The sequence below is a fragment of the Melanerpes formicivorus genome, unplaced genomic scaffold (assembly GCF_026170545.1).
Source record: "Melanerpes formicivorus ecotype bairdi unplaced genomic scaffold, bMelFor1.0.p_v2 SCAF_26, whole genome shotgun sequence".
In the NCBI taxonomy this organism is placed as follows: domain Eukaryota; kingdom Metazoa; phylum Chordata; class Aves; order Piciformes; family Picidae; genus Melanerpes; species Melanerpes formicivorus.
Window position 1 is genome coordinate 1019030 of NW_027142378.1, and position 15829 is coordinate 1034858.

At 52.2% G+C, this 15829-nt stretch overlaps 1 protein-coding gene across 1 annotated transcript in view; it reads right to left on the reverse strand.

The window, feature by feature from the left end:
- The window catches only part of EYS (eyes shut homolog), a 162670-nt gene that overhangs the window by 132977 nt on the left and 13864 nt on the right, over positions 1–15829 (reverse strand). Inside the window, 2 exon segments of the mRNA XM_068153724.1 lie at positions 1–577; positions 1739–1835. Of these exon segments, the coding sequence (XP_068009825.1) occupies positions 1–483 (483 nt within the window). The 5' untranslated portion in view covers positions 484–577; positions 1739–1835.

Consider the following 15829-nt stretch of genomic DNA (forward strand, 5'->3'; position numbering starts at 1 on the left):
GCACAGAGAGGGACCCCGGCCCTGCAGCTCTGTAAAGTAATGGCTGCCAACACCAAGCCACTTAGGGGCCACCTGCTGCAGCCCTCCAGCCTGGCAGACAATAACCAGCTGCTTCTGAAGGTCATCTGTGGGGCAGTGAAGGAATTCTTCCCTGGAGACATTGGCCAAGCTGAAGCCATGGGGCTGGGAGGATGGCTCGGGGGAGATAAAGAGGCTGTCCCCCAGCTGCAGCTGCAAGGGGCAGAGCTGAGGGACACTCAGGGTTGCTGCTTCTGAGCTTTCCCCAGCTCCACTTGGGTCCATGTCCCAGCACTGGGTGTAGAAATCAGAGCAGATGTTCTCCCCTGGGCTCCACTTGATGACCTTAGCACTGGGCTCCAGCCTCCATTCAGCAGTGGTTTGCCTCTCACATACATCCTGCCCTCCTGCAGCCCCCAGCTGGAGGATCCACACCAACAGGACAGCTGCTGAGGCTGTGCTCATTGTTCCACCTGGGGTTGGCTCCTGCTTCAGTACTGAACACACACCCTTTCAGAACCCTTCTTCCTCAAGGTTCAGCTCCACTTCCCATGGCAACCTAGGAAGGGATGCAAAAGGGGGAAAAGCTTTGTGTTCACAGCAAGTATGGCTGAAGATCAAAGCCTCACTGAACAGGAGAAAAGATACAACAAAGCAAATGCTCCACCTGATTACACTGATGGGAAACTGTACCAGCAGACCTCAAGAATCATCAAGTCCAACCTGGCACCCAACACCTCATGACTACTAAACCATGGCTCCAAGTGCCACATCCAATCCCCTCTTGAACACCTCCAGGGATGGGGACTCCACCACCTCCCTGGGCAGCACATTCCAATGGCTAACAACTCTCTCTGGGAAGAACTTTCTCCTCACCTCCAGCCTGAACCTCCCCTGGCACAGCTTGAGACTGTGTCCTCTTCTTCTGGTGCTGCTTGCCTGGGAGAAGAGACCAACCCCCACCTGGCTACAACCTCCCTTCAGGTAGTTGGAGACAGCAAGAAGGTCTCCCCTGAGCCTCCTCTTCTCCAGGCTAAGCAACCCCAGCTCCCTCAGCCTCTCCTCACAGGGCTGTGCTCCAGACCCCTCCCCAGCTTTCTTGCCCTTCTCTGGACACCTTCCAGCATCTCAATATCTTTCCTAACCTGAGGGGCCCAGAACTGGACACAGGACTCAAGGTGTGGCCTAACCAGTGCTGAGCACAGGGCACAATGACTTCCCTGCTCCTGCTGGCCACACTCTTCCTGATGCAGGCCAGGATGCCATTGGCCTTCTTGGCCACCTGGGCACACTGCTGGCTCATGTTCAGCCTACTCTCAACCAGCACCCCCAGGTCCCTCTCTGCCTGGCTGCTCTCAGCCACTCTGCCCCCAGCCTGTAGCCCTGCCTGGGGTTGTTGTGGCCAATGTGCAGAACCTGGCACTTGGATGTGTTCAGTCTCCTGCCCTTGGACTCTGCCCATCTGTCCAGCCTGGCAAGGTTCCTCTGCAGATGTTTTCCACCCTCTTACAGATCAACTCCTGCCCCCAGCTTGCTGTCATCTGCACATTTCCTGCTGATGGACTCAATGCCCTCATCCAGATCATCAATAAAGATATTGACCAGGCTGGGGCCCCGCACTGATCCCTGGGGGACACCCCTGGGGACTGGCCTCCAGCTGGATCACCTACCAATGTGATCCTGCTGGCCCTCATCACAAACAACCATCCCAGGGAGTTACCTTCTGCTGACACCAGTGCCTTGGTGTTCCTGGAAGGCTGTGCAGACTCCTGCTGAGTCAGCAGGTTTCTTGTCACCCTTCTGAGTTGCAGAAACACCTGAGGAGAGGAGAGAAAGTTTTAGGCAGCTCTGATGAGCTCCTGCTCGAATTCAATTGCCTGCAAAAATCTGCTTTGGGCCCTCCTGCTGCTTTTATTCAGGTGGTGATTTGCTGCAGCTACATTTGTGTTCCCAGTCAAAGGAGCAAAGCTTCTGAGCTCAGAGAAAAAGGTAAAATGCATCAAAATTCATCCATGTGGCTTGGCTGAGCCTTGGTTGGTTTGCAGTGCCTGCACTGCCAGCGCTCCAGTGGCAGCTGTTGGATGGGCAAAGGGCATCTGCTCTGTTCAGGTTCTCATCACCATCTCAGCAAATTCATTTCTCAGGCTGCTCTGAGAGGTTCCTTGCTGGAGAGAGCAAGGAGGTCTCCCTCAGCCTCCACTTCTCCACACTCAAACACCCCCAGCTCCCTCAGCTGCTCCTCCCCAGCCCTGTTCCCCACGCTGGTGCTACACAGGGACGTGTTTTACCCTGAAGGAGCTGCCTGTGCCAGAGCAGCTTTCAGCTGGGAGGGCAGCGAGCGGCCTGCAGCTGTCAGAGCAAAGCAGGAGCTGCTTCCATGCTCCCTGCTGAGGGCACTTCACTGTTCTCAGGAGGCTTTGGTAATAGCAGAGAGAAAAGGGAAAAAAAACCTCCAACCCAACCCCAACCAAACAAAACCCCAACCCAAACCCCACCACCAAGCCCCAAGCCAACCAAAGCCCACCACCAAGCCTCAACCCAACCCTAAACAAACAGAACCCAACCCCAAGCAAAACCCCAACCCAACCACAACCTGGGGAAGAGCAGCCTGAGAGGGGATTTTCTGAATGCTTATCATAGATTCACAGCAGCAGAACTGTCAGGGTTGGAAGGGACCTCCAGGATCAGCCAATTCCAATCCCCCTGCCATGGGCAGGGACACCTCACCCTGTGTGAGGTGTGCTCACAGCCACATCAAGCCTGGCCTTAAAACCCTTCAGGGATGAGGCTTCCACCACCCCCCTGGGCAGCCTGTGCCAGTGTCTCCCCACCCTCATGGGGAAGAACTTCTTCCTGACATCCAATCTGAATCTAGTTTTGTTCCATCCCAGTCCTATCACACCCTGACACCCTCTCCAGCTTTCCTGCAGCCCCTTTCAGACACAAGAAGGTCTCCTTGGAGCCTTCTCTTCTCCAGACTGAACAGATCCACAGCTAAGGGATGGAGGCCAAGAGGATGGGGCTGAGCCCTTCTCAGTGGTGCCCAGTGACAGGGCAAGGGACACAAACTGGAACCCAGAAAGATTCCCTTGACCTTAAAGGAGAAACTTCTTTACTTTGGGGGTGACAAAGCCCTGGGCAGGCTGCCCAGAAAGGTTGTGGAGTCTCCTTCAGAGAGACTCCAGTGCCACCTGGGCATTGTCCTCTGCAACCTGCTGTAGGTGATCCTGCTTCAGCAGGGGGGGGTTGACCAGATGATGTCCAGAGGTCCCTTCAGTCCCTACCACTCTGTGATTTTGTACCTTGCAACCCTCTACAAATTGAAAAATGAGAGGAAAAAAACCCTACAAGAGAGACCCCCTCAGGACTTCTCCAGAGAAATGCTTTCCTGCTGCAAGGCCTACTTACAAACACATGGACTGGTATGGCTTGGAAAAGCCCTCTGAGATCACCCAGCCCAACCATCCCCCCAGCCCCACTGTGGCCACCAAACCCTGGCCCCAAGTGCCATGGCCACAGCATGCTGGAACACCTCCAGGGATGGGGACTCCACCACCTCCCTGGGCAGCCTCTGCCAGTCCCTGACCACTCTTGCAGCAAAGTCATTGTTCCCCCTCTCCAAACTATCCCTTCCCTGGCACATTCCCTTTCCTTCTATCCCTTATTCCTGGGGAGCAGAGCCCAACCCCCAGCTCCCTGCAGCCTCCTCTCAGGGAGCTGCAGAGAGCAATGAGGTCTCCCTCAGCCTTCTCCTCTCCACACTCAACACCCCCAGCTCCCTCAGCTGCTCCTCCCCAGCCCTCTTCTCCAGACCCTTCCCCAGCTCTGTTGCCCTCTCTGGACCTGCTCCAGCCCTCAAGTGGGAGGGAGAGCCCAAACCTGAACCCAGCACTCAAGCTGTGGCCTTCCCAGTGCCCAGCCCAGGGGCACAATCCCTGCCCTGCTCCTGCTGCCCACACCACTGCTGCTCCAGGCCAGGCTGCTGGTGGCCTCCTTGGCCACCTGGGCACCCCCCGGCTCATCTCCAGCTCCTGGCACCCAGCACCCCCCAGCTCCTTTCCTGCTGGGCACTTTCCAGCCACTCTGCCCCCAGCCTGGAGCCTTCCTGGGGTTGGTGTGCTCCTCTCCAACCTAACCCTCCCCTGGCACAATTTCAGGCCATTCCCTCTCCTTCTATCCCCTGAGACTAGGCAGAAGAGACCAAAACCCCTTCTGGCTCCAACCTCCCTCTCAGTGAGCTGTAGGCAGCCTTCAAGTCAAATCCTTCCCCTTCCTCCCTCCCCACTCCTCCTCATTTGATCCCTTGGTTGTTTTCCCTTTGGCTCATCTGGACAAAGAGATTTCTGTGTCCTCACCCTGGAGTGGTTGAAAGCCTCTTTTTTGTTTTTGTGGCTCACTTCCTCCTTCCTTTCCCCCACTGGCAGCTCTGAGAGGGATTTCCCCAGGCTGTACATTCCCATTATTGCTCTGTGCCCAGCACCTTGCCTCCTGAGCTCAGGCTGCAGCTTCCTTTTGTGGAGCTGCTCCCTGGGGACAGAAGGGGCCGTTTGAAAACCGTCGAAGGTTTGACTTCTGAGCCCTGAGACTGACATCCCGTCAGAATTAAGGCTGAAAGCTGTGTCCTGACACCCTCCCCAGCGAGTAATCCTCTTAACGAGCTCCTTTCTTTCCCTGCTCAGGCTCGCAGTTGAAACAGGAAATGATTCTAATCCCTTTAAGCAGCACAAGTGCATTAAGTGCAGTTCTCACACAGGGACACTGGAACGGTGGAGACAGAGGGAAAGAAGAAGAGGAGAATCCACCTGGAGTCCTCAGGGTGGGGTTGGAGCCCTCTCTACAACAAGGAAGAAATTGAGGGGCTGGAGGAGGTCTAGAGAAGGGCAACAAAGCTGGGGAAGAGGTTCACCAAGGCCAAGGGCTGGGTCCTGCACCTGGGGCACAACAACCCCAGGAAGGCTCCAGGCTGGGGGCAGAGTGGCTGGAAAGTGCCCAGCAGGAAAGGCCCTGGGGGTGCTGGGTGCCAGCAGCTGGAGATGAGCCAGCAGTGCCCAGGTGGCCAAGGAGGCCACCGGCAGCCTGGCCTGGAGCAGCAATGGTGTGGGCAGCAGGAGCAGGGCAGGGATTGTGCCCCTGGGCTGGGCACTGGGGAGGCCACAGCTTGAGTGCTGGGTTCAGGTTTGGGCTCCTCACTCCCAGAAGGACATTGAGGGCTGGAGCAGGTGCAGAGAAGGGCAACAGAGCTGGGGAAGGGTCTGGAGAAGAGGGCTGGGGAGGAGCAGCTGAGGGAGCTGGGGGTGTTGAGTGTGGAGAAGAGGAGGCTGAGGGAGACCTCCTTGCTCTCTGCAGCTCCCTGAGAGGAGGCTGCAGGGAGCTGGGGGTTGGGCTCTGCTCCCTAGGCTCAGGTGATGGAAGGAGAGGAAATGGCCTGGAATTGTGCCAGGGGAGGGTTAGGTTGGAGAGGAGGAAAAATGTCTTTGCTGCATGAGTGGTCAGGGACTAGCAGAGGCTGCCCAGGGAGGTGGTGGAGTCCCCATCCCTGGAGGGGTTCCAGCAAGCTGTGGCCATGGCACTTGAGGCCAGGGTTTGGTGGCCATGGTGGGGTTGGGTTGGTGGTTGGACTGGATGACCTCAGAGAGCTTTTCCACCTTTAATGATCCTGTGAGGAAGAGAGTCATGAGCAGGATAAAGCTTCAACCAAACCTCACAATTTCACCCTCACCTTCTGCAGGCTTTGTTTCCACTTCAGTAACTCTCTTGCTGCCTTTCCCCAACCCAGTCCCTCCTAGGGAATCTCCTCTCCTTGAGCAGCTGCTCTGCCTGCCAGGCAGAGCACAAAGGTGCCTCTTGTGAGGTGCAGAAGCATCTGGATTCCTTAGTAGGTGCTAAAGGGAGTCTCAGGCAGTGCCTAATGAATTTGCAGCAAGTTCTGCTCCCTTGTGCCATTTGTGATTTCCATCAGTTCCCCATTTCCAGTCATAATCTTCATCAAAATGAGGACTATTAACGAGCCACACTTCCAGCAGTTCATCTCTTTTAGCTGGGTGACAGCAATTTTCCCTGCTGCCTCTGGGACTTGTTGTGGAAGGGCCTTCTGTTGTGGGTTTTTAAGCTGGCTACAAAGAACAGCTCAGCATCCACCCTCTAAGATGAGGGAAATAAAGGAGAACACAACCCCCCTGCAAAGTGAAAATCAATATCCTGGCAGGTAAGGAAATAGGAGAGAAAATGATCCAAGTATTAAATGTCCCAGCTTTGATTGTTGCTCCTTCTGTGTAAAAGGAAATTACTACCATTCTCCAGCCCCATGTGACAGAAATTGGCAAGGATGCTGCAAAAGGAAGGCCTAGAACTTGTCAGTTTGAAGATAGAATCCCTGAGGCACTCAGGCATAGAATCATAGTATCAGTCAGGGTTGGAAGGGACCACAAGGATCAGCTAGTTCCAACCCCGCTGCCATGGGCAGGGACACCCCACACTAGATCAGGCTGGCCAGAGCCTCATCCAGCCTGGGCTTCAACACCTCCAGGGCTGGGGCCTCAACCTCCAGTCAGGTAGGCTGGGAAAGACCTCTGAGATCTTCAAGGGCAGCTCTAAGCCCAGCTGTGCCAACTCCCACCTCTAAGGCAGCTCCTCAAGGACCACCACAGATGCACAGCTTTTCAATGCTTGGAGGCATGAGGGTTCAGCTTTCACCCTGGGCCAGGCTCTGAGGACCCTTTCAGGCAAGAAAGGTTCTTCTGCTGTCCAACCTAAACCTTCCACTGGTGCAACCTGAGCCATTTCTTTTCATTCTATCACCTGAGACCGGGGAACAGAGCCCAAGCCCCAGCACCCTGCAGCCTCCTCTCAGGGACTACAGAGAGCAATGAGGTCTCACTCAGCCTCCTGCACACTGAACACCCCCAGCTCCCTCAGCTGCTCCTCCCCAGCCCTCTTCTCCAGACCCTTCCCCAGCTCTGTTGCCCTTCTCTGGCCCTGCTCCAGCCCTCAATGTCCTTCTGGGAGTGAGCCCAAACCTGAGACCAGCACTCAAGCTGTGGCTTCCACCACCTCCCTGGGCAAGCAGTTCCAGAGCTTGCTTTAGTTAGGTTTTTCTGTTTCTGGCTATTTCTTGATTTATAACAAATAACTTTGAACTTGTGTTGGGCAGGCCCAGGTCACTTGATCCTCCTCAAATTGGAAGGTGTCCAGAGAAGGGCAAGAAAGCTGGGGAGGAGTCTGGAGCACAGCCCTGTGAGGAGAGGCTGAGGGAGCTGGGGTTGCTTAGCCTGGAGAAGAGGAGGCTCAGGGGAGACCTTCTTGCTGTCTGCAACTCCCTGAAGGGAGGTTATAGCCAGGTGGGGGTTGGTCTCTTCTGCCAGGCAAGCAGCACCAGAACAAGAGGACACAGTCTGAAGCTGTGCCAGGGGAGGTTTAGGCTGGAGGTTAGGAGGAAGTTCTTGCCAGCAGGAGAGATTGGCCATTGGAATGTGCTGCCCAGGGAGGTGGTGGAGTCACCATCACTGGAGGTGTTTAGGAAGAGCCTGGATGAGGCACTTGGTGCCATGGTTTGGTTGATTAGATGGTGTTGGGTGATAGGTTGGCCTCAATGACCTTGAGAAGGTCTCTTCCAACCTGTTTATTCTGTTCTATTCTATTCTAAATGTAGGTAAAAGATCCTGCATCATGCAATGGGTTGGAAGGCACCTTCAGGATCATCCAGTTCCAACCTCCTGCCATGGGCAGAGACACCTCCCACCAGCCCAGGTTGCTCAAGGCCTCATCTAGCCTGGCCCTGAAGGCAGGAGACAGCCACAGCCTCCCTGGGCAACCTGTGCCAGTCCCTCTCCACCCTCACTGTCAGGAATTTCTTCCTCCTCTCTAGTCTCAGTCTGCCCTCTCCCGTCTCAAAGCCATTGTCCCTTGTCCTGGCACTCCCAACCCTTGTCCAAAGTCCCTCCCTAGCTTTCTTGCAGGCCCCCTTCAGGGCCACCTCTTCCAGCATCTCCCCAGCTTCACTGGAAAGAATCTCTTCCTCATCTCCAGTCTCAATGTAGGTCTAAAGAGTCTAAAGATGTAGGTTTTCAACATGTAAATAACACTTGTTTGTTTGCATTTCCACCCCAGCAACCAGTCCTGGAGATCTGCTTTAACTGACCCTGCTTTGGCTGTGCCTTGTCACAGCTGCCACTGCAGATCTGTCCCATCACTTCCCAGGCACCAGGAGGCTCTCTCAGGAGAGCTCACACCTTTTTTCAAGCTCATTAGCTCCTCTCATGATCATCACCAGAAATGCTTCAGTGATCAAATCTCATTTCTCCTCAAGCTCAGAGCTTGACTCTGGAAACTCATTTTTCACTGGGATCTCCTGCACACCTCAGGCACCCTTGCCCCTGCTGCCATTCCTGCTGCAGTGAGGCTGCTGCCTGCCACAGGGGAATCACAGAATGGGTTGGGTGGAAAAAGCCCTCTGAGAGCACCCACTCCAACCATCCACCCAACCCCACCGTGGCCACCAAACCCTGGCCCAAGTGTCATGGCCACAGCTTTCTGGAACACCTCCAGGATGGAGACTCCACCACCTCCCTGGGCAGCCTCTGCCAGTCCCTGACCACTCTTGCAGCACAGAAATTTCTCATCTCCAACCTAACCCTCCCCTGGTGCAAGCTGAAGGAATTTCTTCTTCTTCTGTTTCTAGTTCTCACCCCAACCCCCAGCTCCCCGCAGCCACCTCTCAGGGAGCTACAGAGAGCAATGAGGTCTCCCTCAGCCTCCTCTCCTCCACACTGAACAGAATCACAGAATCACCAAGGTTGGAAGAGACCTCAAAGATCATCAAGTCCACCCTGGCACCCAACACCTCAAGACTACTAAACCATGGCACCAAGTGCCTCATCCAATCCCCTCTTGAACACCTCCAGGGATGGGGATTCCACCACCTCCCTGGGCAGCACATTCCAATGGCCAACAACTCTCTCTGGGAAGAACTTTCTCCTCCCCTCCAGCCTAAACCTCCCCTGGCACAGCTTGAGACTGTGTCCTCTTGTTCTGGTGCTGCTTGCCAGGGAGAAGAGACCAACCCCCACCTGGCTACAACCTCCCTGCAGGGAGTTGCAGACAGCAAGGTCTCCCCTGAGCCTCCTCTTCTCCAGGCTAAGCAACCCCAGCTCCCTCAGCCTCTCCTCACAGGGCTGTGCTCCAGACCCCTCCCCAGCTGTGTTGCCCTTCTCTGGACACCTTCCAGCAACTCAACCTCCTTCCTAACCTGAGGGGCCCAGAACTGGACACAGGACTCAAGGTGTGGCCTAACCAGTGCTGAGTCCAGGGCAGAATGACCTCCCTGCTCCTGCTGGCCACACTATTCTTGATGCCTGCCAGGATGCCATTGGCCTTCTTGGCCACCTGGGTGCACTGCTGGCTCATGTTCAGCTGCCTGTCAATGAACACCCTCATGTCCCTTTCTGTTTGGCAGCTCTCCAGCCACTCCATCACCCCAAGCTGCTCCTCCCCAGCCCTCTTCTCCAGACCCTTCCCCAGCTCTGTTGCCCTTCTCTGCACCTGCTCCAGCCCTCAGTGTCCTTCTGGGCATGAGGAGCCCCACAACTGAGCCCAGCTCTCGAGATGTAGCATAAGGGGAAGCTGTAGGAAAGGAGAACACAGGGCTGGATGCTGCCTGCCCTGTCAAACCTTCCTTTGGGAGCTGGGTATAAACCTTCACATCCCTGAAGGTCTTGGGCAGTTACCAAGCAGGCAAAGCAAGAACAGCTTCGAGACACCAAAGCATCACCCAGAGCAGTTGGACAGGTCAGACCTCCTGCAGCAAAGCTCCCTCAGCCTCAACATCTCCTCTTGACTTGCAGTTTTTCCACCAGGGAGCACTCAGCCTAACCACCCCTTGCCCAAAGCAGCTCCACTGCTAATTAGACATTGCCCCAGCCCAGGGGCCGGACTTCAGCTGCAGGAGAGCTCTGTGCAGCCCAGCAGCCCAACATCATTTGAGTATTAAGCTGCTGAGCCCCTGCACACCGAGTTCTTTTGTGCTCCTGTGTGTCTGGTGGAGCAGCAGCTGCTCTGCTATCCAGGAGGCTCTTGTCTAGCCACTGAACTAGAAAATGCAGCAGGGCTTTGAAGGGCTGCTCCAGGAAATACTGCAGTGGTAGTCTGCAGCTAGATCCACCAGGCTGTGTCTCTCAGGGAATCCAAAATGGGTTTCTAAAGAGCTCTTGTGGAGGAAGGTGATTTAAAGCTCTCAGGTCAAAAAGTGGAGTCAGACTGATCAGATGGTTTGCTCCCTGAATACCTCACAGACTTATTTTTAAGGCCCCTTCCAGCCCAAACCATCCCATGAGCGCATGGCAGGGGGTTGGAAGGGGCTTCTGGAGATGGAGTCCAACACCCCTGCCGAAGCATCATCGCCTGGAGAGGGTCACAGAATCACCAAGGTTGGAAGAGACCTCAAAGATCATCAAGTCCAACCTGTCACCCAACACCTCATCACTACTAAACCATGGCACCAAGTGCCATGTCCAATCCCCTCTTGAACACCTCCAGGGATGGGGACTCCACCACCTCCCTGGGCAGCACATTCCAATGGCCAACAACTCTCTCTGGGAAGAACTTTCTCCTTACCTTCAGCCTAAACCTCCCCTGGCACAGCTTGAGACTGTGTCCTCTTGTTCTGGTGCTGCTTGCCTAGGAGAAGAGGCCAACCCCCACCTGGCTACAACCTCAATGATCTCAAAGGTCTCTTCCAAGCTGGTTAATTCTATTCCTATTCTGTTCCCTATTCTATTCCTATTCTTTGATGAGGTTTTGATCAGGTCTTAACGTTTCCACTTGTGCCTGCGAGCTCTGGTGGTGGACAGCTCTTTCCAACCCTGTCTCCCAACTCTCCTCATTTCAGAGCCCCACTCACCCAACCACAGATTGCTTCCCTTCACCATTCAGGCTGATCAATACTGCCAACTCCAATGTCTGGAACCTTCCTCCCCTAATTGCAAACATTCTTAGCTTCTGAGCATCCAATAGCTCCCACATGGCAGAATCATAGAATCAACAAGTTTGGAAAAGACCTCAAGGATCATCAAGTCCAACCTGTCACCCAAGACCTCATGGCTACTAAACCACAGCACCAAGTGCCACATCCAATCCCCTCTGGAACACCCCCAGGGATGGGGTCTCCACCACCTCCCTGGGCAGCACATTCCAATGGCCAACAACTCTCTCTGGGAAGAACTTTCTCCTCACCTCCAGCCTAAACCTCCCCTGGCATAGCTTGAGACTGTGTCCTCTTGTTCTGCTGCTGGGTGCCTGGCTGAAGAGAGCAACCCCCACCTGGCTACAACCTCCCTGCAGGGAGTTGGAGAGAGCAAGAAGGTCTCCCCTGACCCTCCTCTTCTCCAGGCTGAGCAACCCCAGCTCCCTCAGCCTCTCCTCACAGGGCTGTGCTCCAGACCCCTCCCCAGCTTTCTTACCCTTCTCTGGACACCTTCAAGTATCTCAATGTCCTTCTTAACCTGAGGGGCCCAGAACTGGACACAGTCACACAGGAACATGGCCAGGTGGGTGTGGAAAGTCTGCAGGGATGGGGACTCCACCACCTCCCTGGGCAGCCTGCTCCAATCCCTCCTGCAGGACACAATTCTGTCCTGCTCTCCTCCCTAAGCCTCCCCTGGCAGCCACCATTTCATCAAGATGAGACCCTCACAGGCTGCTCCTCCTCCTTTCACCATTGCCACTTGGATTTTCTTTTCCTTGACTGCTCAGTTTTCCATTTGCACCCAGCTGGCTGCTCTCCACAAGGCTTTGGCTTTACTTCCTGGCTTTTCATTCTGCTGTGAGCAAAGAGTTGCAAAGTTAGTGCTGGAAGGTGTCCAGAGAAGGGCTGTGATGATGGTCAGAGGCTGCAGAAGCTCCCCTGTGGGGACAGGCTGGGAGAGTTGGGGCTGTGCAGCCTGGAGAAGAGAAGGCTCCAGGGAGACCTCAGAGCAGCCTTCCAGTACCTGAAGGGCTCCAAGAGAGCTGGGGAAGGACTTTGGACATAGGCTGGGAGGGCCAGGATGAGGGACAATGGACTGAACCTTGAGCTGTGCCAAGGGAGGTTTAAGCTGGAAGTGAGGAGAAAGTTCTTCCCAGAGAGAGTTGTTGGGCATTGGAATGTGCTGCCCAGGGAGGTGGTGGAGTCCCCATCCCTGGAGGTGTTCAAGAGGGGATTGGACGTGGCACTTGGTGCCATGGTTTAGTCCTGAGGTGTTGGGTGACAGGTTGGACTTGATGATCTTTGAGGTCTCTTCCAACCTTGGTGATTCTGTGGCCTTCCAGTATCTACAAGAAAGCTGGGGAGGGACTTTTTGGGGTGTCAGGGAGTGATAGGACTGGGGGGAATGAATCCAGTGATTCAGACTGGATGTTAGGAAGTCTGGAGAAGAGAAGGCTCCAAGGAGACCTTCTTGTGGCCTTCCAGTATCTGAAGGGGGCTGCAGGAAAGCTGGGGAGGATGTCAGGGTGTGATAGGACTGGGATGGAACAAAACTAGATTCAGATTGGATGTTAGTAAGTTCTTCCCCATGAGGGTGGCGAGAGCCTGGCACAGGTTGCCCAGGGAGGTGATGGAAGCCTCATCCCTGGAGGCTTTAAGTCCAGGCTGGATGTGGCTGTGAGCAAACTGTTGGTTAGTTTGGGATCATTTTTGGTTTGGGTTGGGTTTTCCTGGAGTTATTTTTGGGGTGGTTTAGTTGGGGTCTTTTGTTCTGCTCATTTTGTTTGGTTTTAGATTTGATTTGGGTTTTCTTTTAGCCTTTATTTTGCTGGCTTGGCTTTTTTGTTGGTTTATTTTGATTTGGGTTTTATTTTAGTCTCTTTTTTGCTGCCTTGGGTTCTCTGTTGGTTTACTTTGATTTGGGTTTTCCTTTAGGCTTCTTTTTTTTTGCTGCCTTGGGTTCTCTGTTGGTCTATTTTGATCTGATTTGGGTTCTCTTTTAGGCTTTTTTTGGCTGGTTTGGGTTCTGTGTTGGTTTATTTTGATTTGGGTTCTCTTTTAAGCTTTTTTTTGCTGCCTTGGGTTCTCTGTTGGTCTATTTTGATCTGATTTGGGTTCTCTTTTAGGCTTTTTTTGGCTGGTTTGGGTTCTGTGTTGGTTTATTTTGATTTGGGTTCTCTTTTAAGCTTTTTTTTGCTGGCTTGGGTTCTTTGTTGGTCTATTTTGATCTGATTTGGGTTCTCTTTTAGGCTTTTTTTGGCTGGTTTGGGTTCTGTGTTGGTTTATTTTGATTTGGGTTCTCTTTTAAGCTTTTTTTTGCTGGCTTGGGTTCTTTGTTGGTCTATTTTGATCTGATTTGGGTTCTCTTTTAGGCTTTTTTTGGCTGGTTTGGGTTCTGTGTTGGTTTATTTTGATTTGGGTTCTCTTTTAAGCTTTTTCTTGCTGGCTTGAGTTCTTTGTTGTTTTGATTTGGGTTTTCTTTTAGGCCTTTTCTTGCTGGCTTGGGTTCTCTGTTGGTCTTTTTTGATTTGATTTGGGTTCTCTTTTAGGCCTTGTTTAGGCTGGCTTGGGCTCTTTGCTATTTTGATTTGATTTGGGTCCTCTTTTAGGCTTTTCTTTGCTGGCTTGGGCTCTTTATTGGTCTATTTTGATTTGATTTTGGTTCTCTTTTCGACCTTTGTTTTTGCTGGCTTGGGTTCTCTGTTGGTTTATTTTGATTTGGATTTACTTTTAGTCTCTTTTTTGCTGGCTTGGGTTCTTTGCTGTTTTGATTTGGGTTTTCCTCTAGGCTTCTGTTTTTTGCTGGCTTGGGCTCTTTGTTGGTTTATTTTTATTTGATTTGGGTTCTCTTTTAGGCTTTTTTTTTTTGCAGACTTGGGTTCTTTGTTGATTTATTTTGATTTGGGTTTTCTTTTAGGCCTTTGATTTGCTGGCTTGGGGTCTTTGTTGGTTGATTTTGATTTGGGTTTCTTTTAGGCTTTTTTATGGTGGCTTGGGTTCTCTGTTGGTCAATTTTGATTTGATTTGGGTTCTCTTTCAGGTCTTTTTTTGCTGGCTTGGGCTCTTTGTTGGTTTGATTTGATTTGGGTTTTCTTTTAGTCTCTTTTTTGCTAGCTTGGGCTCTTTGTTGGCTGATTTTGATTTGGGTTATCTTTCAGGCCTTTTTTTTTGCTGGCTTGGGTTCTCTGTTGGTTTATTTTGATTTGGGTTTTCCTTTAGGCTTTTTTCTTTGCTGGCTTGGGATCTTTGTTGGTCTATTTTGATTTGGGTTTCTTTTAGGCCTTTGTTTTGCTGGCTTGGGTTCTTTATTGGTTTATTTGGATTTGGGTTCTCTTTTAGGCTTTTTTTTTTGCTCTCTTGGGTTCTGTGTTGGTCTACTTTGATTTGGGTTTTCTTTTAGTCTCTTTTTGCTGGCTTGGGCTCTTTGTTGGTTCTTTTTCATTTGGCTTTCTTTTAGGCTTCTTTTTTTTGCTGGCTTGGGTTCCCTGTTGGTTTATTTTGATTTGGGTTCTCTTTTAGTCTCTTTTTTGCTGGCTTGGGCTCTTTGTTGGTTTATTTTGATTAGATTTGGGTTTTCTTTTAGTCTCTTTTTTGCTGGCGTGGGTTCTTTGTTGGCCTATTTTGATTTAGGTTTGCTTTTAGGCCTTTTTTTTGCTGGCTTGGGTTCTCTGTTGGTTTATTTTGATTTGGGTTTTCCTTTAGGCTTCTTTTTTTTTTTGCTGGCTTGGGCTCTTTGTTGGTTTATTTTGATTTGAATTTGGTTCTCTTTTAGGCCTTTTTCTTGCTGGCTTGGGTTCTCTGTTGGTTTATTTTGATCTGATTTGGGGTTTTGTGGAGTTCTGGTTTGGCTACTTTGTGTTGTTGTGGTGGTGGGTCGGGGGTTTTGTTTAGATGGGGTTCTCCTTATTTGGGGCTTTCTTGTTTGCTTTTGGTTTATTTTTTTGCCTGGTTGGGGTTTTGTTTGTTTTGAGGTGGTGGGGTGGGTTTCTTTGACCCTTGGGTTTGGGGGGGGAGGGAAGGTTTCTTTTATCCTGGGTTTTGGGGTGGGTTCCCTTTCCCTTGGGTTTTTTTTTGGGGGGGGGGGGTGGGGTGTGGTGTTCCTTTTATCCTTGGGGTTTGGGGAGGTCCTTTTACCCACAGGGTATGGGGTGGGTTCCCTTTACCTTTGGGGGTTGAGGGGGTAGGTTCCTTTCACTCTTGGGGTTGGGGAGTTTCTTTTATCCTTGGGGGTTTGGAGGGGGGAGTTCCCCTTACCCTTGCGTGTGGGATGGGTCCCTTTTACCCTTTGGTTTTGGGGGGATCCCTTTTACCCTTTGGTTTTGGGGGGGATCCCTTTTACCCTTTGGTTTTGGGGGGGGATCCCTTTAAGTTTGTTTGTTGTTGGCTGGGGGTTTTTGTTGCTTGTTTAGGGTTCCTTTCATTGGGGTTTTTTCCTCTTTGGTTTGGTTTTAGTGTGGTTTCTGTTTGCTCATTTGGTTGGTTAAGTTTGGTTGAGGTTTGCCCCTCTGGCTTTCATTTTTATGTTGTTGTTTCTTGAAGACTTTGCCTAAACCTGGCTAAAGATAAGAAGATTCTTCCCTTAAATCAGAACCCAGCCAAGCATCCCTCAGCTTGCTGGCATCTAGGAGGGGGGAGCAGTGCCATTTTCTCTCCCCAGTGGCCATTGCAAGGAAGAGTTCAAACTGCTGAGGATATAAACACAAAGGCAGATCTCAGACCTGGCTGAAGGCAGTGCAAGGCTGCTTTCTTCCCCATGAAATCATTAGGAACAGAAGCAAGAGGAGGGAAACTGCAGGCAGAAGCAGTTCAGCTGCGAGGGTTCAGCCAGCAGATGGCAAGGGATGCTCAGTGAAG